At 34.5% G+C, this 23,196-nt stretch overlaps 2 protein-coding genes across 2 annotated transcripts in view; one reads left to right on the top strand and one right to left on the bottom strand.

Moving 5' to 3' along the window:
• The window catches only part of CALB1 (calbindin 1, 28kDa), a 26,616-nt gene extending 15,499 nt beyond the window's left edge, over window positions 1-11,117 (top strand). Inside the window, exons 4-11 of the mRNA XM_008586199.1 lie at window positions 757-840; window positions 942-998; window positions 4,194-4,271; window positions 6,370-6,425; window positions 6,517-6,556; window positions 6,664-6,717; window positions 9,768-9,839; window positions 10,182-11,117. Of these exons, the coding sequence (XP_008584421.1) occupies window positions 757-840; window positions 942-998; window positions 4,194-4,271; window positions 6,370-6,425; window positions 6,517-6,556; window positions 6,664-6,717; window positions 9,768-9,839; window positions 10,182-10,295 (555 nt within the window). The 3' untranslated portion in view covers window positions 10,296-11,117. The remainder of the gene's footprint in view (window positions 1-756; window positions 841-941; window positions 999-4,193; window positions 4,272-6,369; window positions 6,426-6,516; window positions 6,557-6,663; window positions 6,718-9,767; window positions 9,840-10,181) is intronic.
• Window positions 11,118-17,302: 6,185 nt separating this feature from the next.
• DECR1 (2,4-dienoyl CoA reductase 1, mitochondrial) overlaps window positions 17,303-23,196 on the bottom strand; it is a 29,396-nt gene continuing 23,502 nt past the window's right edge. Inside the window, exons 7-10 of the mRNA XM_008586198.1 lie at window positions 20,835-20,907; window positions 18,075-18,221; window positions 17,573-17,635; window positions 17,303-17,476 (exon numbers count right to left, since the gene is read on the bottom strand). Of these exons, the coding sequence (XP_008584420.1) occupies window positions 17,417-17,476; window positions 17,573-17,635; window positions 18,075-18,221; window positions 20,835-20,907 (343 nt within the window). The 3' untranslated portion in view covers window positions 17,303-17,416. The remainder of the gene's footprint in view (window positions 17,477-17,572; window positions 17,636-18,074; window positions 18,222-20,834; window positions 20,908-23,196) is intronic.

The following is a 23,196-nucleotide window of genomic DNA, read 5'->3' as shown; positions in this document are numbered from 1 at the left end:
TTTTTTTTTTTTTTTTTTTTTTTTTTTTTCTGACTGGTAAGGGGGTCATAACCCTTGGCACGGTGTGGTCTGCTCCACGCTCAGCCAGCGAGCGCACCGGCCATCCCTATGTAGGATTCGAACCCGCAGCCTTGGTGCTCTCCCCGCGGCCAAAATTGCTCTCCCGAGTGAGCCACAGGGCTGGCCCTTCCCCACTGTTCATGGTGAATTTTCTTCACCACCTCTCTTCCTTACAATTGTCTTCAGCTTATCTTTCCTTGCATCTCATCGTGGGCTTTCTCCTCAGATTTAGGAATGTATTTTTTTTCTTCCTTCCTTTCCCCTGCATTCATGTTTCTCACAGTTTCTTTCCTTTCACATGAAATTTATGGCCCCCATGTGTGCTGTTCTGTGCGTCCTGAGAGGAGCAAAACCTGACCTGTGGCACAGAACACATGAAGGTTCAAGCCACCATGATGAATCTGCTTGTGTGCCCAGCTGATGAAATGCAGTCAGACTAGTCCTATCTGAGCACACACCTGCTCCAACCATCTCACAGGAGAACCAAGCACTTAAGGGCACACAAGCGTTGGAAAATACGATGGCGCTATGTAGGGACAAAGAACCAGAAAGGAAATTCAACTCTAATGTTTTTCCTACTTTTCTAGGCAATAAAATTGCTCCTAGGGAACAGTTGAAGAAAACTAAGCAGCAGATGATGGCAGAGACTTGTGTTCAAGCTCCTTACAACGTTTCTCCCTTTTAAATCTTTTCCAGTTGGCTCATGTATTACCCACAGAAGAGAATTTCCTGCTGCTCTTCCGATGCCAGCAGCTGAAGTCCTGTGAGGAATTCATGAAGGTATAAGAAAGCTGTTACTTTAAGAAAGTGCTGAGAGAAGAAAAATGGTCGGCTTCTTTTTTTTAATGTGTTTGGTTTTCCTTACCCAAAATTGCTTACAGACATGGAGAAAATATGATACTGATCACAGTGGCTTCATAGAAACTGAGGAGCTTAAGGTAAGCAAATAAAAACTGGTGGAAGGGTTTTTCCTTCCAAATACAATTATGAACTGCTAAGGACTTCACAGCTTTTTTAAAAACCTCCCACAAAAGAAACTGATGCTGAGCAATGGCTCATTTTCACCCACTCTTTCACATGGTTAATGAAGCACCAGATCAAAAAAGAAGCATCGAGGGCTTCTTGAAATTCTGTTCAGCAATGCAAGACATTAGCATTTTCTGTGGTGTATACAAACTATTATGTAAGATAGATGACAGAGAAACAGATATAGAAAGAGAGAGAGAGAGATAGGAAGGTGGATAGGTAGAACTATTTACAAGTTTAATAAGCTATCCCTTCTCATCGAAATTTAAAATTTTATTTTACAAATTAAATATCTATATAAATAGATTTCTCTTTCAAATGGAAGACAAAGAAAAAATTATTGGACACCTATTGCATGCCAACTACTTTACACACATTATCCTATTTAATCTTTGCATGAGTCCTATGAGGTTAGAATTACCCCAGTGAGGACAACGGTTGAGAGAAGTTAAGTGATGTATTGAAAGCCACACAGAAATAACACACAGGGCTGCAATGTTTAAACCCAGACTCGTCTCAAGGTCCTTAGACATTCCATACAACCCACTCTCAACAGCAGCAATAGCAACAAAATCCTAATATACTTAAACTCATAAAAAACTGCAACTTTGAAAATGAAGTTATTAATTCATATCACACAGAGGTACGGAGGTGGAATAGGAGGAGGAAGCTATGAAGGGAAAGGCAAAGAGATCTAAAATCAAGTCTTACCTCCAAGCAAATGTCTACATCATTCTATCTGAATTTTGCATCTTTAAAATGGGGGTAATAATGCCTTTCTCTTGGATTTATTGTGAAGCTCAAGTATGATGTTACACATAAAAGATTTTGTAAAATGAAAGGCATAATAAATTATGTCATTCATGAACTCAATTAACTAGCCTTTCAGAACTATGAGGGTACTTCAAAAAGTTCATGGACAAACTTTTTGAAGTACCCTCACAAAAAAAGTATCTTTCATCTTATTTCCTGAAATCAGCCCCAAGACATTTCAGTCCAAAAGACCTTAGTTTCTTTATCTTCAGAATATAGTGACCAGAAGAGAAGCAAGTTAGTATTTATTGAGCACCTACTATGTGGCAGGCAGAGTACTAGGTGCTTGGGATATGTGTTAACATTTAATCCTCATAGAATATGTGCAAGCAGGTATTATCATTCCCAATATACAAACAGAGAGAATGAAGTTGGGAGAGGTTAGATAGTTTTTCAAGATTACACACCGGCCTAGGAAGAGAACCTACATTTGGACCTAGAGTATCTAATAATGCTAGTAATGATTTTTTCCCACAGCACCATACGCTTTCAAGTCTCATTCTTTGAGAGCTTTCATTTCTTCTGGTGCCATGTCTGGAAATATGAATATCAAATACAATTTTCTAGTTGTAGTTTGACATGGTTTGAATAACAGTCAGTTTTAGAGATGGAACTGAGACATTTGCACCATTGCAAAATTACTAAAACATATTAAACTGCAGCCTATTGAAAATGTAAACATTTTTAATGCAAAGTAACTGAAAACAGTGTCTTTTACAAACTTGCAGCTCAGCAACCTAGAGCCCACAAGGTGACAGCTAAGCTATTGTGTTTTTATTCTATTAAACCAAAAAAAAAAATTCTTTTAAAAATCATTTCAAGTTCATAATGAAAACTTTAGCTCATTTCAAATACTGACCTCAAAACATTCCAAAAGTATCCTTCTTTGTTCTAATTTTTATTCTCAGAAAGAGTTTCTAAATAGAAGTCCTCCTCCCTGAGGAATTTTGAAGATAAGTTGGCATTCTTTTTTAATGGATCTTTCAAGAAAGCTAATTTTAAAATCCATAATAGAGTAAAACATTGCTTGCTCTCAGACACGACTTTGAATCTCTGTGTCCCAAGGTTTCTCTAAGGCTATTTTTGTGACCATCATTTTAGTCCCTGATGAGGCTTTTTAACCCAATTAATCTCTGTCAAAAGCCTCATAAGGCTCAAAAATAAAATTCACCCCCAACAGATAACTTTGAATTTTCCATGCTTCACTCTGAATTTGAAGTGGAATGTTTGAAGTGAAAAAAATTTATCAAACCAAGAAAAAGGTCTCCTTCTTTGAAAAGAGTGAAGTCAAAGAAGACCAGAAGAACTGGCACATTTGGAAGGGAGAAAAACCACTGCTGAACCAAAGAAACCTAATTCTTCAGTAATATCTGGGAACATTATCTTCTCAGTTTTCCATAATTGCATTAATTCGTTAACAGAGATGATAAAGGAGTTGCAAATGAACAGCAGTAGACAAAATAAAAGACTATTATACACTTAAGTACTTCCACTGTCATTTATATGGCAAGCTTTTGTAAAGCTTTTATTTGATTTATGTCTGTTAAAAAAAATCACTTCTAAGCTCCAACTGTCAAGTTAATAATCATTTTTTATCCTTCCCACATTAATCTCTATTTTAATATGATTCATACATTCTTCAAAGTTTAGATGACATCATCTGTGGCTGACTGTTTTAGTTTGAATAGTCAGCTAAAGCATTTTAACCAAAGTGTTTTGGATGGCACCAAGCCAAAACATGAACTGGCTCTCTAGAGAAACAAGCTTCGTACTAACTATAAACTGATATGTAAATACAGCCTGCAAGGGCAGAAAATGAGTTTTCAATTAGAGGTAGCTCTCCATCTGGTTTACTGATAATTTTTCACACATGTTGCAAAGGTATAGAGAAAGGCTCTTATGTTTCTTGCAGAAAAGTCACATGAGTACTGGTGAAGATATCAGTAAGTAGAAATACATCCATTGGGCTAGCTGGTTTTAAAAGTTTTTATTCAGATTTCTACACAGTAAATGAAGCAGATAATCCTTTAATTGAAATAATAAATGCATAAAGCACAGGCTACAACAGATCACAGTAAAGAGCAAATATTGTACCCATCAAAGGTAGTTTCATTGCTAGAATGCCAAGAAAATAATGATTTAGTTTTTCTTCTAAGGTCATCTCTTCACCTGGCTCTATTCTCAAAAAGAGACTTTCTTTGCATTTCTGGTATGTTCTGTTTCAGGGCATGCTGAAATGGAAGCAGACTGGACATTATTGATGAAATTTATCTAAGTGTTCTTTGTCTTAACAGAACTTTCTAAAGGACTTGCTAGAAAAAGCAAACAAGACTGTTGATGACACAAAATTAGCAGAGTATACAGACCTAATGGTAAGACTGATCTTGAAAAGATTGTAGCCAAGAGCTCATGAAATATTACTGTATTCTTGCTAATTCCCAAGACTACACGTGCGTTAAGTGCTGTGAAGGTACTGTGAATTTTTACCCCATGGATTTAAATAAATAACCCATAAAACATAGATGCATATTGTAAAAGCAGCTTTATTATATTAGATTGATGGAGTTACACTTTTTAAATACACTAAGAAATAGTCTTATAAAGGATTAGATTATATTTGATGTAGCTGAGGTTTACTTTCAGTCTCTTAGCCTTTTACCTAGAAAGAAAATATTAGAACTTTATTATTGATTGCCTTATACACTAAACAGTAAAATTTATTATAAAGTGAGAATAATCTTCAGTTTCGAAACAACAAAAAAGTTTTCATGGTCATCTTAAATTCCTCATTTCATTTCCATTACAATAGCATTAGCAAACAAATGAGCAGGTCTAAACTCTGAACAATTTTTAAGATTGACAATAACCTACATTTATCAATTTTCTATTTTGTTTTAATCTTAAGGGATGTCTATTTAAAGACTTTTTTTCCAGGTAGAAATTTGAAGGAGCCTTTCAAAAGCCACTCAGATGGGAGTTTCCCCCTGTTGGATTGGTCTATCATGTCTGATTAAATGTCATAAACCAGTTCAAATTATTTTGTTTTAATCTTAAGGGATGTCTATTTAAAGACTTTTTTTCCAGGTAGAAATTTGAAGCAGCCTTTCAAAAGCCACTCAGATGGGAGTTTCCCCCTGTTGGATTGGTCTATCATGTCTGATTAAATGTCATAAACCAGTTCAAATTCAGGAAGCAAATTAATCAAGAACTAATTAAAATGTAAATATATATGTGGAGAAACATCTCCCAATGGGCACTAAACTATGTGATCTAGTTGTCCTGTATCGTGGTAGACAGTGTGACAATTTTAAAATTTGTGGTCCATGGATTATAAAATGCTGTCAGTATAGGACCATGAAAAACATCTGCCTTCTACAAAGGAATCTTAGAACATCTCAAAATGTAGAATACCCTTCCTTTCCTCCTTAAAAAGACCTCCATTAACTAAACCTATATCCATTATAACCTTGATGACATTCCTTTCTTCACAACAAAGGTAATGCTTTTTCACATATTTAATATTCATTTAGAATATATATTTTATATATTTTAATATAATTCATATATACCACTTCTATATATCATATTACAGCAATACTTACTTAGAGTTGCTACTTTCTAAAAACATGAATGCTTCCCAAATACAAGTCTGAGTGTGTTTCTGTCTGTATGTGTCTTGGTGTACTGTGTATGTAAGTGCTCTGGAGGGTTAGGGAGCTTTATTGAGAATCTAGTACACAATGTAAAACCAAACAATTCAAAATTTCTCAAAAATTCTATTCGCTAATTGTGGTTACTAGAGGCTGGGAAGGGGAGAATTTGGGGGGATTGTGAGAAGCTGGTTAATGGACCTAAAAGAGAAGAGCTCAAATGTTCTCATCACATAGAAATGATAAATTTTTGTGGTGATGAATTTGCTAACTACTCTGATTTGATCCTTACACATTGTATACATTGGGTATTGAAATATAACTTTATACCCCATTAATATGTACAACCAATAAGTTTCAATTAAAAAATATAAAGTTATTTTAAAAAACCAAAGGATTTTTTCATGTTATCTGTCTATTGCTTTTGTTTGTATTCTTTCATGCTTCAAAAGGGTGAAACAAATTAAGTAATTATTTTTATACCATTGTTTGTAGAGGTTCCAAACTGTATCCCTCCCACATCTTAATACACATACAAACATACTTGCAAGAAAAAGTGACAGAATTCTGGAAGCCTAGCTGCCAGGACTACTACTACTGTTTAACTATTTTATATTGTTCTGTTAAACTTTGGTAATTGACACGTTACAGAATTGAAAATTTTCACTGAAAGTTTAAAAATTGCTAGTTTCTGAAATGTTACTGTATATATAAGCACTTGATAACTCAAACAGCTTTGTCTTCTGCATTCTATATGTTTATCTCCTTCATTCAATAAATCATTCTTCAATGGCAAGAATAATGACATTCTGTCTTTCAGCTGAAACTATTTGATTCAAATAATGATGGGAAGCTGGAATTAACTGAGATGGCCAGGTGAGTTTAGAAACTATAAAAGTGTTATTATAATAAGCTGATCCTTGTCCAAAAACTCTAATCTATTTATATAACTTCTTTTCCTCACAAGGTTACTACCAGTGCAGGAAAATTTTCTTCTTAAATTTCAGGTATTTTTCTACCTTAATATTTTCCTTGGAAAGAATGTGGAAGATTTGTCAAGGAAGACGTCTGCAATATAGTAACAGCATTTTAACCTTTGCTCTCTGTCTTCTAGGGAGTCAAAATGTGTGGAAAAGAGTTCAATAAGGCTTTTGAGTTATACGATCAGGTAAAACTTTTTTTTTTTTTTTTACTTTTAATTGTGGTGAGAACACTTAACATGAGATCTAGCCTCAACAATTTTTTAAGCATAAAATACAGTATTGTTAACTATAGAGACAACGTTGTACAGCAAATCTTTAGAACTGATTCATCTTGCATAATTGAGACTTTATGCCCATTGACTAGTAACTCCTCATTTCCCCCTTCCTCAGCCTTGGCAATGACCATTGCTCTCTTTGAGCATTGAGTATTTTCGGCACATAATATAAGTGGAATCATCTAGTATTTGTGCTCCTGTGACTAGCTTATTTCACTTAGCATAACACTCTCAAAGTTTATCCATGTTGTCACATGTTGCAGGATTTCCTTTTTTCTAAGGCTGAATAATATTCATATATATATTACAATTTCTTTATTAATCGATCAGTGGAAATTTAGGCTGTTTCTGTGTCTTGGCTATTGTGAATAATGCTGCAATGAACATTGGAGTGCTAATATCTCTTTGAGATCTTGATGTCAAATCTTTTTGATACCCCAGAAGTGGGATTGCTGGATCATATGTAGTTCCATTTTTAATTTTTTGAGGAATCTCCATAATCTCCGTTATCCATAGTGATGGCACCATTTTGCATTCCCACCAACAGTGCTCAAGGGTTCCACTTTCTCCACATCCTCACCAACACTTGCTGTCTTTCATCTTTTGGGTAATAGCATCCTAACAAGTGTGAGGTGATATCTCATTGTGGTTTGAATTTTGAATTAAATTTCCATTTCTCTGATTGTTAGTGATGTTGAACATCTTTTCATATACTCGTTGGCCATTTGTATGTCTTATTTGGAGAAATGTCAAATATTCAAGTCTTTAGCCCATTTTTAAATCAAATTGTTAGGCTTTTTGCTTTTGAGTTGAAGTAGTTCCTTATATTTTGGAAATTAACCCTTTATGTGATATTTGGTTTGCAAATATTTTCTTCCATTCTGTATGTTGCTTTTCACTTTGTTGTTTCCTTGGCTGTGCAGAAGTTTCTTAGTTTGTAGTCCCCACTTTTCTATTTTTGCTTTTGTTACCTGTGCTTACAATTTTATCTCCGTGAAATTATTGCCAAGACCAATGTCAAAGTTTTTACCCATGTTTTCATCTAGGAGTTTTGTTTTTTTTTTTTCCTTTTTGTCTTTTTTTTGTGACTGGCAACAGGATCGCAACCCTCGGTGTCGCGCCCGCACCGCACTCAACCAGTGAGCGGACCGGTCTCTATATGGGATCCGAACCCTCGGCGGGAGCGCCACCGCACTCCCAAGTGCCACACTCTACCGAGTGCACCACCGGGCCGGCCCATCTAGGAGTTTTTACAGTTTCAGATCTTACATTTAAGTCTTTAATCCATTTTGAGTTGATTTTCTTTTTATATGGAGTAAGATAAGGGCCCAATGTCATTATTTTGCATGTGGATATCCAATTTTCCCAACACCATTTTCTGAAGAGACTATCCTTGCCCTACTACATGTTCTTGTCACCCTTGTCAAAGATCAGTTGACCATATATATGGGGACTAATTTGGGGTTCTCTCTTCTGTTCTGTTAGTCTGTCTGTATGCCAGTACATACTGTTTTAATTACTATAGGCTTGTGATATATTTTCAAATCATGAAGTGTGATGCCTCCTGCTTTATTCTTCTTTCTCAAGATTGTCTTGGTTATTTGGGGTCTTTTGTGGTTCTATGTGAATTTTAGTATTTTCTATTTCTGTAAAAAATGCCATTAGGATTTTAAAAGGAATTGCATTGAATCTGTAGATTTCTTTGAGTAGTATGGACCTCTTAACAATATTAAGCTTCAAATCCATCAACACAGGATGTCTTTCCATTTGCTTGTGTCTTCTTTCATTAATATTTTGTAGTTTTCAGTGTATAAGTCTTTCACTTCCTTAGTTATGTTTATTCCTAATTATTTTATTCTTTTTGATGCTATTGTAATTGAGATTTTCTAAACACCTTTTCAGATAGTGTATTATTATTGTACCACAAACATCACTGACGTTCAAATGTTGATTTTGTATCCCGCAATTTTACTGAATTTATTAACTCTTTAACGGTTTTTTGTGGAGTATTTAGGATTTCTCTCTCTCTCTCTCTACACATACACATACACACACACACACACACACACACATACACACGTCATACTAGCTGCAAATAGGGACAATTTAACTTCTTTCTTTACAATTTGGATGCCTTAAAATTTTGTTCCTATCTATAATATAATTCTTGAGAAGAACTTGGAAAACACTAAGGGGAAAAAACCCTCGAACTCAAGGTTATATTAAAATAAACATAGGTCATTAAAATTATATAACCAATTCACTCTTTTCATAGAAAATGTATGATGGTATGCCCCAGATTGCACAAACCTTGATACAAATCCCACACTATGATTTATTTGCTGAGGCTTTAAACAAGATACCAAACTCCTCTGAGCCTCAATTTTTTCATTTGTAAGCAAGAGATAATTACAATACCCACTTTGCAGGGTTGAATGAGGATTAAGCTAAATGAAAATATCCAGCAGAATCCTTCCACATAGTAGATGTTAATATCAGGTGTGTGAGCAAAGGATGTTTGTGATATCACTAGTTCACGTCCCTTCCTTCTGCTAATTTCTCTACTCCTGGACCTGTGGGCTCTAGTACAACTCGGCCACTGCCTGCTGTGACATCCAGCCACATTGCTTCCCAGGCCTCAGTGTCCTCACTTGAACATGTTATGAACTGCTTACTTACTTCAACAGGAGGCAATATCCTTAACATAAAATGAAATAGTAAATGTGAAGGTACTTTGAAAATTTCAAGGTATTTTACAAATGTAAGGTGTTGAATGAGAGGCAATTCATATCTATTCTGCAACTTTGGAGCAGCTAAAAATTTTGAGGGCCTGACATAACAGGTTAGAATATCAGCCAAGTTGGAAGATTTCCTGAAGATTCCAATTCTTTCCATTTTACTTCATTCCCCACTACTGTGGATGGAGTTGGTTGTATACTGTTTTATTTCTCCTTCCCCAGGATGGCAATGGATACATAGATGAAAATGAACTGGATGCTTTACTGAAGGATCTGTGTGAGAAGAATAAACAGGTAACTTAGTTACCATGCCACTTACTTCTTAAGCAGACTTTACGGATCCATCCAGAAGCAACCTCACATCCATTTTGGAAATCTATTTAAAAAATTTATAGAGGAGCAGAAATAGATTTCAATTCTTAACTCAATTTGGTTCTGTCCTAAATCTGTAAAACTGTGATAAATAGATTTTAAAAACAACCTCGTGATTATTCACATTTGTGTAAGAATTTAATCCAGCTCTTTTCTTAATGGATTGATGTAACAAGCAGTTTTCATCTCACATTTTATCACTTGACATTGGTTAATTAACTTCCATATTTAACTGGATAACAATGCAACCTATGTTCTATGCAGGACCTGGATATTAATAATATTCCAACATACAAGAAGAGCATAATGGCTTTGTCGGATGGAGGGAAGCTGTACCGAACGGATCTTGCTCTTATTCTCTGTGCTGGGGACAACTAGAGTTGGCCACTACCACTTGCTAGTGATACATTGTATCTAAAACATAACTGTGCACTATAAGGGAGTAGGCTGTATTTTCTTTTATATCTGTAAATTTAACTGCATATAGATAATTATCCAGGATGTGTGGCTCATTCTTTTCATCTAGTTTCTATACTGTTTGTAATGTACAGTTTTTGTAACTATATGATTGAAAAGGAGAAAGTCTGTGCTCAGGCCAGTTAGTACCACCAATTAAAAAGAAAAGAATAACCTAACATATTATTGCTTTTATAAATACAGTTGGACATGATTTCCCTAAAAATTACACCAGTATTAATCTCTAAAATTCTAGTCTCTGATATGTAAACACATTTGTCACTGAATAAAATAATTAAACACAACAGACAAACATTCTTACTTTAGACAATCAGAGGACTGTCCCACAAGGTATTTCTAAGTTATATTTTCAACTATTAGGAGAATTGTGCTTTTGCATCTAAAATACTCACCAAAATACCAATAAATAGTTAATTGTGGCTTTATGAAACTAACAGCCTCGCTAGAGGAGACTTAGTTTACTAATCAACATCCTGTCTACTGCTTGAATCCGTACCAAATTATTAGTTCAAGTTGACTTGGTGACAAAGGAAGGTAGCACCAGATGACACAAAAATCCATCTGATTCTATGCCTGTATTTCCAACAAGCCTACTGTCAAAGAGTATGACCTTAATCCATTTTCTAAACTGTTTTCACATGTGGCAGATTATAATTAGTCTAGTATACTGCTGTTTTATGTCATATTCTGTGTAATCTCTGATTAAATTTAATATACTGAGTATCCTGGTGTCTAGTTTGCATACTTCCTGGATTTTCTGTCTATGTAGAACTGTTCATTTCCACCAATGGTATCTGCTGCCTCTGAAAATATTTTTTTCTAGCTATAACAACTCTATTTTTTACTACATAATTGAATTTTAATGTAAAATTCATAGCATCCTGATTATAGAATATTATATCATCGATACTTTTGTGTATTCTGTGAATTCTATATTTCATATTGAGATCAGCACTTAAAACAGTTCTATTTCTATCTGCATATAGTTTTAAATGAGTCAAAAAAAAAATAACGACTGAAGAGAAATGCTAATGTAGTCATTTATCTTATCTAGCAAGGGAGATTCTATAACAGTCTTTGATCCACATCCAAGTCACGGTTTCACATATTTGTAGCTACAATATCCTATACTGGTTATAGTTAATACATAATGGTTGGTGAGTATTAACTCAGGGAGATTCTATAACAGTCTTTGATCCACATCCAAGTCACGGTTTCACATATTTGTAGCTATAATATCCTATACTGGTTATAGTTAATACATAATGGTTGGTGAGTATTAACTGATTCATTGATTGTGAAGCAGGGAGCTATGAGAGATTTATCTGTGTGAAATTTATAAAGTCACTACCAAAGAGTAATGATGGCTTCAGGTCAGTGTGAATGTCCTCATTCTATAAATTCAACACTTATTTCCTCATTTTATAAAAATAACAAAAAATAGAACCTATCTCTTTCCCTCAAGAATGACCAGAAAAGAGATCTGCCATAAAATTAACATTTATCAAATGATGTAAGTAAGTGGTAGATTGGCTTTGCCTCTAGCATGTAAATGGAAGCACTGACATTAGACTGAATTTAACTACTAAGAATAAATAAAGAAGAAAATAACCTTAATCTGTTGTATTTGTTTCTTTTTCAAAATGTTGGTTGACATGTATTCCATGATCAATCCAGATGAAAATATAAGAAACTCAAATTATTATGGCCTAAGGAATCTAAATGAATGTAAACTTGACTCAGTGAATTATTAGATGCCTCACTGAATTATGTGGTGTCTCATATTAAGATTTACAAATTAAGAAATCTCAAAAAATCCAAATATTAAAAGATTTTTGCCCAACTGACTCAGTCAAGTATTCCTTCATGGAAGATCTCCAAAGGAATAGGAGGAACATACAGAATTTTTCGTCTGTACAAAAATAGCTGTTCACGACAAAATATATACCAAAACTACACCAGGTTTGGTATTCTTACAATAACAGCATGGAAAAAGAAAAAAACACCACCACAAAATATGATGGGAGTATTTCCAAAGAGACTTCTTAGATGGCTGACAGTAATAAGAGTCACAAATCTAGCACCAGAACTATCACAGTGGTCTTTAATTCCTGAGCACTGCGAGGCAAAGAAATTCTTGTACCTCAGCTGAACCAGTTACACTTACATATAGATGACAGGTCTTCTTCCTGGGGCAGAGAACAGGTGAAAAATGAAAAGAAATGAATCTGTAAGAGCAAATGTAAGATTGCCAGTACGATGCCTACTTCACACCACAAACAAAATTCATCCCAAGTTTATTACAAATCTAAATGTGAAAGTTATACAGACAACAACATAGGAGAATATCTTTAATACCTCATGCATAAAAATATTTCTTATCAACCAAGTATAAAGAAGCTGATTGAAAAATTGAATACTATTAAGAACTTCCGTTCACAAAAAGACACTATTAAGAGCGAAAAATCAAATTTCAGGGTAGGAGGAGATGTTTGCAACACACATAACTGACACAGGCCCATATCTAGAATACATAAACATTACTCCTAAAAAGCAATTTTAAAAAATATAACCCAATAGAAAAACGTGTAAGGAATTTGAACAGTCATTTCACAAATAAAAAGGTATCTAAATGTATAAACATATAAACATATAAAACATTTTAAAAGTAATCAACTTTATTAGCAATAAGGAGAAATGCAAATTAAAACAAATGAGATACCATCATACGCTCATCAGAAAGGCTAAAAGTGAAGACATTTAAAATGATAAGTTTGGGGAAGATGCGCACAGTGGAAATTCTCACACACTGCTTGGTGAGAAGTTAAACTGTGAACATTTTGGAAAGCTCTTTGGCAGTATTTACTAAATTTGAACATATGCACACCCTATAACCCAGCAATTTTGCTTCTAGGTATTATCAACCTAACAGAAAAAGATGTATATAATTATTTTCACCAAAAGAATAAGAATGTTCACAGCAGCATTGTATTTGGCACAGCCTCAAACTAGAAACAACCCAAATGCCCACCAACAGCAGAATTAACAAATTGTGGTATATTCAGATATACCACATATTCAGTGGAGTATTATATAACAGTGAGAATGCATAAGCAATTGCTACACAGAAAAAAAAAAAGCCAGAAACAGAAGAATACATATTGTGATTCCATTCACATAAATTTCAAAAGCAGCTTAACATACTGAGTTAGAAATCAAGATAGTGGTTAGTTTTAGCAAGGAAAAAGGAAGTTATGATGGGAGACAGGAGGGAGGCTTCTGGATGCCTGGTGTGTTCTATTTCTTGACCTGGGTAGTGGTTACACAAATGTACTCGTTTTGTGATAATTCATGATTTTTGCACTGTTAGAAGTCATACTTGAATTAAAAAGTTAAAAAGATTAATTAGCTTTTTCCCTTTTAAAGGCTTTTGCAATATAACTGTATCTCATTAGGACCGTTATTGTCTCTTGATCTAAGTCATAATCGCAAGAAACGTCCAAATTGGTGAGAGACATGAGCTTTACTGTGTGACCTGGAGCAAGTTGCATCACACTTTCCTCAGCTGTAAAATGAAAGGACTGAGAATTAGTATCTTCTAAGGCTCTTCAGCAATAAAATTAAATTCCATTAAATTACTCCTAAAAAGCAATTTTAAAAAATATAACCCAATAGAAAAATGTGTAAGGAATTTGAACAGTCATTTCACAAGTAAGATATCTAAATGTATAAACATATAAAACATATAAAAACATTTCGGAGGTGTTTTCACATATTAATTGTAAGATAAGTGATACTGTTACCGATAATCCTCACTTTAATTTATTGAGTATTAACTCTTCCATTTGTGCCAATAGAGGCAGGACTCTTACAGAATAGACAAAGTCTATGGGCCGGCCCGGTGGTGCACTGGAGAGTGTGCCACTTGGGAGCACAGCAGCACTCCCACCGAGGGTTCGGATCCCATGTGGAGACCGGTTCCCGCTCACTGGCTGAGCACGGTGTGGGCGCAACACCGAGGGTTGCGATCCCGTTGCCGGTCAGTAAAAAAGACAAAAAGGGGAAAAAAAAAAAAAAGAATAGACAAAGTCTAAATAGAATGACAAAGTAATAATTCTGAAGGTGAAATATTGATGTGGTTACAGTCTGAAGGTGGTCTGTTACAGAGTATAGTGATTATCCATCAACAATGTTTCTCTTCAGACTCAGGAAAAAATGTCTAATAGTCGAGAGCCTCATGATCTCTCTTTTCTGGTTCCCTCTGTCATGCTTGCAAGCTTTGCTTCCTCACCCATCATCTGTAATAACATACAATAATGAGGCAAACTCTAAGAGATGCCTTATAGAAGAAAAAACTATATTCGAATTCATGCAAATCAAAATTTGTATAATATCCTATTGAGACACCAACAGACAATACTTTTTTAACCTAATGAATTTCGTTTGTAAAAAAAGTACAAACAAGAAAATTCACAAGTGTAGAAAAGTATTCAATCTCATTAGTAGTTAAACATATTTTTAAAGGAGCTATCATTTGTTCCTTACAAAGTTAGTAAATAGTTTTAATTGTTGGCAGGTGTTTTTTGAAATTGGCATTGTCATACACTACTCAGCGGGGTTTAAACCCATAAAAATTTTTGGAATAACAACTTAGAAATGTACATCAAGGGCCTTCAAGAGCTTCATAACCTTTGATTAATACTACTACTTCTAGGACTCCATCATAAGGATTCTAAAAATGTTTTATGCACAAACATGTTCACCACACTTTTATGACACTGAAAAAAATCCTAAGTCTAAAAATAAAGAATTAAATAAATTATGATACACATAAACAATAGTATACTAAAAATCATGTTCATAAAAGCCAGGATGATTTATTATACAATCTGAACTATTTAAAAAAAGAGGGATTTTGAGAAAATATTGGGGAAAAACAATAAAGTTATAAACATGTCAATACTGAATATCAATTTAACGAAAAATAGGTATATGGTTATGTAGAATTAGTGGAGGGGAAGAGTATGTGTTTGGTGAGAGGTGGGAGGTGGAAGGTCGGTATGGAAATGGATTAAGAATGCTAAACCTTCATCATTCAGGGAAGAAAGTCAACAAAGTTTATAAAATTGGAAAAAAAATCAAGAAATAGCAAAATAAAGTATGTTGCTTTTAAAAATAGAAGTATATTCCAGAAGACAAAGAAACAGTTAAAAGAGTTGAGGACAATTGCTATGGGAAGTGAGTGGGGACTCACTTGGAGTGGGGACTGCGGTAGACTCTGTATAAATTATATGCACAAATTACTTCCACAAGAAATAGAAATTAACTAAAAGAACAAAAGGCTGCAGATAAATACACCAAAGTACTAACAGAAGTTTTCTTCAGGAGGTTCGTGAATTTTTCATCTTTTTCTTATTCTTTTGTATTCTCTCATTTTCTACGATAACCATGTCTTAAAAGTGAAAGAGTAGGAAAAGACAGGAAGGCCCATCTTTCATTTGTGTATTTTACATATTGCACAGTGTTTACCTATTTCATCTCACTTAATCCTCATAACAACCCCATGAAGCAGATGTCATAATCCTATATGTTGCAGATGAAGAAAATAAGAAGTGATGAAACTTATACAAGGTCATACAACTACTGGCACTTTTTTTCTTACACTATGAGAAGTATTGATAATTTAAAGAAGAAAGATATGGATGTGTGAGAAGAAAATCAGAGTTAATGCTAAAGGTAAAATGGAGACTGGGTATCTGTATTGCAAGAGTGCAGAAAGAGTGTAACATCGTGAAAAGCTCAGTATAATTGGGAATGTCAATTAAAAGCTGGTATAATTGGGAATGTCAAGGCCACTTATTCCGAATCTGTAATGTTACCCTTGTATGTACACAATTAAATGTAAAAAATGTAATTTATGTACACACCTATCAATGTAATAGGGGTTTCTGTATAGTGCTTATAGCATATAAATTCGAACAGAAAAACTAAATTCCTTTGTAAATCTATTCAGATGAGGTAAGAGGAAAGCTGGTTTTCTCTCCTGGCAATTTGGACAATGGAGAGAGTCTAGAGAGCATGTTACAAGTGATTCCTATGAAAGCAAAATGGACATTTAAAAAATATAGGCTCGAAATTATAGCTCTGTTGACTTGCGACTTTGGCTTTCTTATTATTTGCTTCTCAGGATAACAAATTAGTCAAACCAAATATAAAATTAAATTACACACAAAAATATTTTATAAGCTTTGTTCATCTTCTCTCCCATAGAAATCTATTCTTCTTTCAAAGCTGAGATTGAATGCTTTCTCCTACGTGTCACTTTCTCTAAACTCTGGAGACAATGAATTACTTCCTCCTCCACACTTTAATGGTGCTGGAATAATATTTATCACAATGTATCATAAATAATTATTTATAGGTCTGTCTATCCTGCTAGATAATGAGTTTCATGAGGGCAAGGGCTGTAGATTATTCAGTATCTAATAAAATACCTGGCTACAAAATAGGTCCTGGGAAAACTTCAAGGGTTGAGATAATATTGAGCTATCTGAAGATAATTCACAAATCCAAGTAGCAGCAGCAGATGAGAAATATACTGGAAAGGCAGAATCCATTAAATTTAGTGTAGATCCTTTAATTTCTTCCTTTTGCCCCATCACTATAGGCATACTATATATGTAACTCAGATGCTACTTCAGACATTAAGTTTCTCCTGATTTTCCAGGTCACAAATATCTGTTCCCTTCTCTGTACTTCCAAGCACTTTTTACCTCTATCAAAGCCTTCACCCACTTTCCCTCTTTTCTATTTTTTGAAGATCTTTTGAAGAGACAATGTCCCATCTTATTTATCTTTGAATATACAATGGCTGCCACTGGCCTGGAACATAATCCACACTCAATGAATGTTTGTTAATTAACAATTTATTAGACTTGAAAATACTCAAAATATTATAGATAGTTTGTATTATTTCTATTCCCTGACTTTATTCTGTAACCAAGATGAAGGCCAGAGTGGTCTTAAGATCCTTTTGTCTTCCTGATGAGTCCCTCCATTATGTCCCATTCTTCCTTGGTGACCTAACACAAAAAGAAAATGTCAATTTAATGTGTTTCTTGTGTGATTTTAAAGCTTAGTATCCTAGCTGCTAACATTATATACACGAAAGGCATTACCTTCCTCAGGCTATTGAATTCACCTGAAATAAACACTTCTTCTCCACCATCAAATCTTATGACCTGAAAAAAAATATATATTAAAAATTTTGAAACTAACTCCTGGTTTCTGAACCAGCAGCCATTTTCCCATACTAATTGGATGGAACGTCTCCTTGGCACTTCCAATGAAAGCCCAAATTTTAAGATAAAACTGATGATTAAATCTGAATTAATTTACTCTAGTTAGAATCCTCTTTCCACCATCTTCTCAAGTTCAAATTCTACAGTCTTAAAAATCATCTTAAAGGCATGTCTACCAGAATAACATTAATTTAATTAATCAATGAGTAAATTTCATAGGCTAAATTATATATAAATATAATATTTTGATAGTATTTACAGCTGAGTAAATATTTTAAATCATATTTACATTCAGTATTGCCAGGATTGGTTCCACAATAGGCCTCCCCATCCCAAACTCATCCCCCTCCCAAAAGTCAAGAGACACATCACTGCTTACTGCTCCATTAATCCAAGAAGCATAATCACTACAAAGGAAAGCAGCAAGATTTGCAAGTTCTTCCACAGTTCCTAGACGACCACAGGGAATTCTGTCAATCATTTCTTTTTCAAATGTTCCAGTTGGGTCAAGACGGCTAAAGGCACCCTTAGAAATTAAGAAAGCAATTAGGTTGTGGTTGTTTTGTTTAATTCAACCCCTTTCCTACTTAAGAAACAAATTATCATAAAATGGAATGCTACCACAGTAGCCTGTCCATACCATAGGCCTTATAAATAACAGAATTTCAACAAATTCTTTCACATTCACTATAGCCCAAAACATACCACGTTACCTAACTTTGGCCTAAAAACAAAAACAAAACCACTGGAAAACATAACCTTTTTATCTTACTTTCTTCTCTGCAAAATGAGGATATCTATCTTAACTACCTCCCAAAATTGTTATAAGCAGCAGATGAGAAAATATATATAAAATACTCTGCAATATGTACAAGCTTAGTGTGGTGGGGGTAGTGGCACTCCTGTCATTTAATTTAGTAAACACAGAAAAGTGACTCAAGTAGGAAATATTTCAGAGGAAGTTCCTGTTCTCCTTTCTTCCTAAAATAATAGGAAAGGAAGAAAACAAGTATTTAGAAATATTAAATTCAAGTAGATCCTAGAGAGAGAAAAACCATAACTAAATTGACCAAACAATTTCTGCTTTGTGTTAGTGATGTGAAGGAAGAAACCATGAGGATGGATATGCACTGATTAATAAAAATGACTGGGTTTTTCTGTACTGGTGCCTTGAAGTCTAGGTAACAGTTTTGTGCAATAACACAGGAATGAGACAGAGCAAACACCCAGGAGGCTACTTGTGAGCCCTCCAGTTCTCCCTGGGCAGAGACAAAGGGTAGCATGTGGTCCCAGTATTAGTTCTATGAGTGTTTATAGGGGATTTCTATATTTCAGTTTCCTTTTCAATCTGTTTCAAACTAAAAACTTATTATTTGGGTACAACTCATATCTATACTTCTAGACAATAAGCTCCTTGATGGCAAGCACTTTCTCACAAATGTTCTTGTATCTTTCTCAGTACCTTTGCACACAGTGGGCACTCAATAAATATATCTTAAATAAATAAATAAAATGTGGGTGATCTTTCCTATATATTGAGGCCCTAGGAAGAAGCTTCAATGACTAGAGTTCTTCTCAGATAGTGCTTAGGAGAGGGCCACCCTGAATCATGTGTTTTTTAATGCTTTTGAGTTATTTTTCCACTAATTTCATTAGACTTTTTATTATTGAAGTGTCAGATAAATAAGATATTCGATCAAGTTTTACTCAGGTAATTTTTCTATTTTCCACTCTTTAAACTGCTACATAAACTAATACAGCCTTTTGCATGTTAATATTTAATACTCCAAAGCTGCCAACAACCTAAGCAGTTCCTCAGTATTATTTTCCAATGTGTTTTTACAACACAAGTTATGAAACTTTGGCTGGGCTTTCAAAGCTACATCCTGGTTGGGGTCATAAATTCTTGCTTTACATGAAAACAAAAAGCATGAGAGTGAAGGTATTTGGGGTAATGCGAGTGAACAGAGAATCTGTGGACATTGTGAGCAACGCTGGTAACAGAATGAGTGATAATTATGAGTTGCGATGAGTAACTGTAAGAACTATTAATTATAGGTAAAATGCATACCATCAGAAGGATTTTTCATCAGAGAAACGTGGGAGTTAGATGACATGAATAATTGACTGTTGAAAGTGAAAAAGCACAAGCATGAGTCAAAGAAAACGCTACCTATAGCAAGATCAAGCCTGTATGATAAATTTCTAGAGCGTCTCTTAAACTAAAAATATAGTTACATTTGTACGATTTAAAATAAAAAGATGTTAGTCAAAGTAAGAATCTTTAAAACATGGTGAAAAATAAGAAATACAGGACAGTTACAGATTATTGAAGCAAATCAAACAAAATTCCAAAACTGATGGCATAAAAGACCTGGGAAATTAAGATGCTAAAATACAATTTATCAAGAAATTGCATTACATCCTGGTTGGGGTCATAAATTCTTGCTTTACATGAAAACAAAAAGCATGAGAGTGAAGTTATTTGGGGTAATGTGAGTGAACAGAGAATCTGTGGACATTGTGAGCAACGCTGGTAACAGAATGAGTGATAATTATGAGTTGCCATGAGTATCTGTAAGAACTATTAATTATAGGTAAAATGCATACCATCAGAAGGATTTTTCATCAGAGAAACGTGGGAGTTAGATGACATGAATAATTGACTGTTGAAAGTGAAAAAGCACAAGCATGAGTCAAAGAAAACGCTACCTATAGCAAGATCAAGCCTGTATGATAAATTTCTAGAGCGTCTCTTAAACTAAAAATATAGTTACATTTGTACGATTTAAAATAAAAGGATGTTAGTCAAAGTAAGAGTCTTTAAAACATGGTGAAAAATAAGAAATACAGGACAGTTACAGATTATTGAAGCAAATCTAACAAAATTCCAAAACTGATGGCATAAAAGACCCGGGAAATTAAGATGCTAAAATACAATTTATCAAGAAATTGCATACGATTATACCCCTGCCTTCCTCATTTCTTATATTGGATAATGGCAAAAGCCTCTTCCCTATGACAAGGGCTCCAAACCCAGGCATCCCTGGAAAGTACTTCACACCACAACCAGAATACATCTATCATCGCTTTATTCTTTAATCGTTCACAATATGATAATAAGTAAACTACGACTTACTTTGGTTTTTATAGGCCCTGGTTGAATCACATTGAATCGCATTCCATATTTGCCCCATTCAGCTGCAAGAGACCTAAAAATTAAAATCAACAACATATGAGAGGTTTTCAAAAAGTTCATGGAAAGATTCATATTATCTTTTAATTCTATTTTTCCACGAACTTTTTGAAGTACCCTCATATATTCTAAAATATTATACCATAAGTTAAAAACACTAATAAATAGGACCCACTACATGCTTACTACTTACAAAAGAGTATAACCCCAACAGATAGGTAGTATTATTATTCCCTATGTTATAAATAAGGTAACTGAGACAAGGAGAGGTTAAATCATTTTCTCTACATCATATGGCTAATCTGTCAACTTCAGTGGTCTAGCTCCAGAGTTTGTGCCCTTAATCACTCTACTGTACCACCTACCATGTACATTTTAGTGTCCTTAATCACTATGCTACACTACCTATCATTTATACAATTTAGAACAAGAAATCCAATATCAATATACATTTATATGTATATTGATAGAGTAGGTATTCATTCAAATGTGAGAGCTTCATGACCTCTCTTCACATTTTCTGGAGTTCAGTCCTGTATTTACAAAATTTACTATTACTTTACTTATAACCTTGTGCATTGGATTACAATGTCTTCGACATCACAAGTGCTTTAATTGAGTAAGAGATGGATTACATAGATTTAAAATATTAACCACATCCATGTTTAATGAGACTTTAATAAAATTATTGAACTGAGCTTGAAAGGAAATAGGAATCTAACAAAATCTTGCTAAATGTACTGAAGCAAAATATAAGACTAATAGCAAACATGGAAACTTGAAGCGACCTCTTTTAAAAGCCTAGTTGATAGATAGGTCTAACTGTTTTTATCTAAACTTATTTTAGGAATTTATATTGGTATGTATATTTGTGTGCATATATATTTAATCTAGTTTCAAAAATGGCTTCAAGTAGCTTAAAAGAACACAAATAACACAAATAAGGAACATAAGATCATTGGAAGGGAGGAAGGGAAGGGAAGAAACTAGGATAAGGAAATATAAAGGAGCCAAAAATGAAGCTAATATTTAAATGTATTGTGAAGTTCCATATAATTACCATAGGCAGATCACAAATTTGTATCTACTCTTTCCATAACCCTATGAAAAAAAGGTAAGCCTAATCAGTTACACAATTCACAGTGCTCATAAGGAAAGAGCAAGCAAATTACTCAGGAAAAGCACAATTGCTTCTAATACAAAAACCAGATAAACATGTCTTCCCAGAAGATTCATAAAAGGAAAACTGAGTAATATAATAATGTCCTTAAGACAATGAACCCTTGCAATAGATAAAATGGGGTAAATTTTATGAAACTGTAAAATATCCATCAATATAGACTGACAGTATCACTTCAAAGGCCAATTCAGTAAAACCAGTTCTACGGAACAGGGGACATGTGATCCAAGTACAGCTGGTTAATCTGACTTAATCCACAGATGAGTTTTGGAAAAATAGGTGGGCTGCATCTCTTTCAGGCAAATCATACATAAAAATGGCTCCTCTGAGTGAACTTTGACAAAGTTCATAACCACACCTACCCTGGGCATGTACTTGGGGTGCACACACTCTAAATTGCTTGAGAAGTAGTAACTTCGTGTCTTAACGGAATAACTGAACTGAGCAGAGTCTATGAAAAGCTGAGCTATCTTTTGAGAAAACCTGCCTAGAGGAAAAGCCACTCTACTTCCACTCAGAGGTGTGCCAGATAAATTTGTTCCTTTGCTAGCAAGATCTATCAGCTCTCATTAAGCTAGCTTATATACTGAAGAGCTTGTAATATGACAAGGAATCCACCTCATACGGTTAGCTCTGCATGTTAAGATGCTAAGCACAATATACTCAGTACATATTAGCCACTATTGTAGTTCATTCAACATATGTTTATGATGTGCTCACCACGTGCCAACACCCTATAAGCAGTGTTTAGCCTCAAAGAAAGAAAGTCTCTGCTCTCAAGAGAGGTCCCTTTGATTGTATAATGAACTAGTTACTATACTGGAAATTATAATGTGTGCCATGGCTGCTTGAAGAAAGAAGCACCTAAGTCTACTGGGAGTGACAGGGAAGGCTTCCTCAAGGTGGTGATATTTGAGCTGGCACTTGAAGGAGGATTAGGAGTTTGCTGCAAGAGGTGGGGGAAGGAGAAGGAAATGGGAGATTACAGAAAATCGGATGGAGAAGGGAAGACAGCCCAGGCATATGGGTCAGTATAAGCAAAGGAAAAAGTATAAATACAAACACCATGCAGTATTTAGGAACCAACAAGGCAGTATTCAGTATGACCATGTACTATAAAGTATG

The sequence above is a fragment of the Galeopterus variegatus genome, unplaced genomic scaffold, assembly GCF_000696425.1.
Source record: "Galeopterus variegatus unplaced genomic scaffold, G_variegatus-3.0.2 Scaffold3872, whole genome shotgun sequence".
Taxonomy (NCBI): Eukaryota; Metazoa; Chordata; class Mammalia; order Dermoptera; family Cynocephalidae; genus Galeopterus; species Galeopterus variegatus.
Note: the sequence above shows the minus strand (reverse complement) of the source record. Positions and strands in the feature narration are given on the sequence as shown.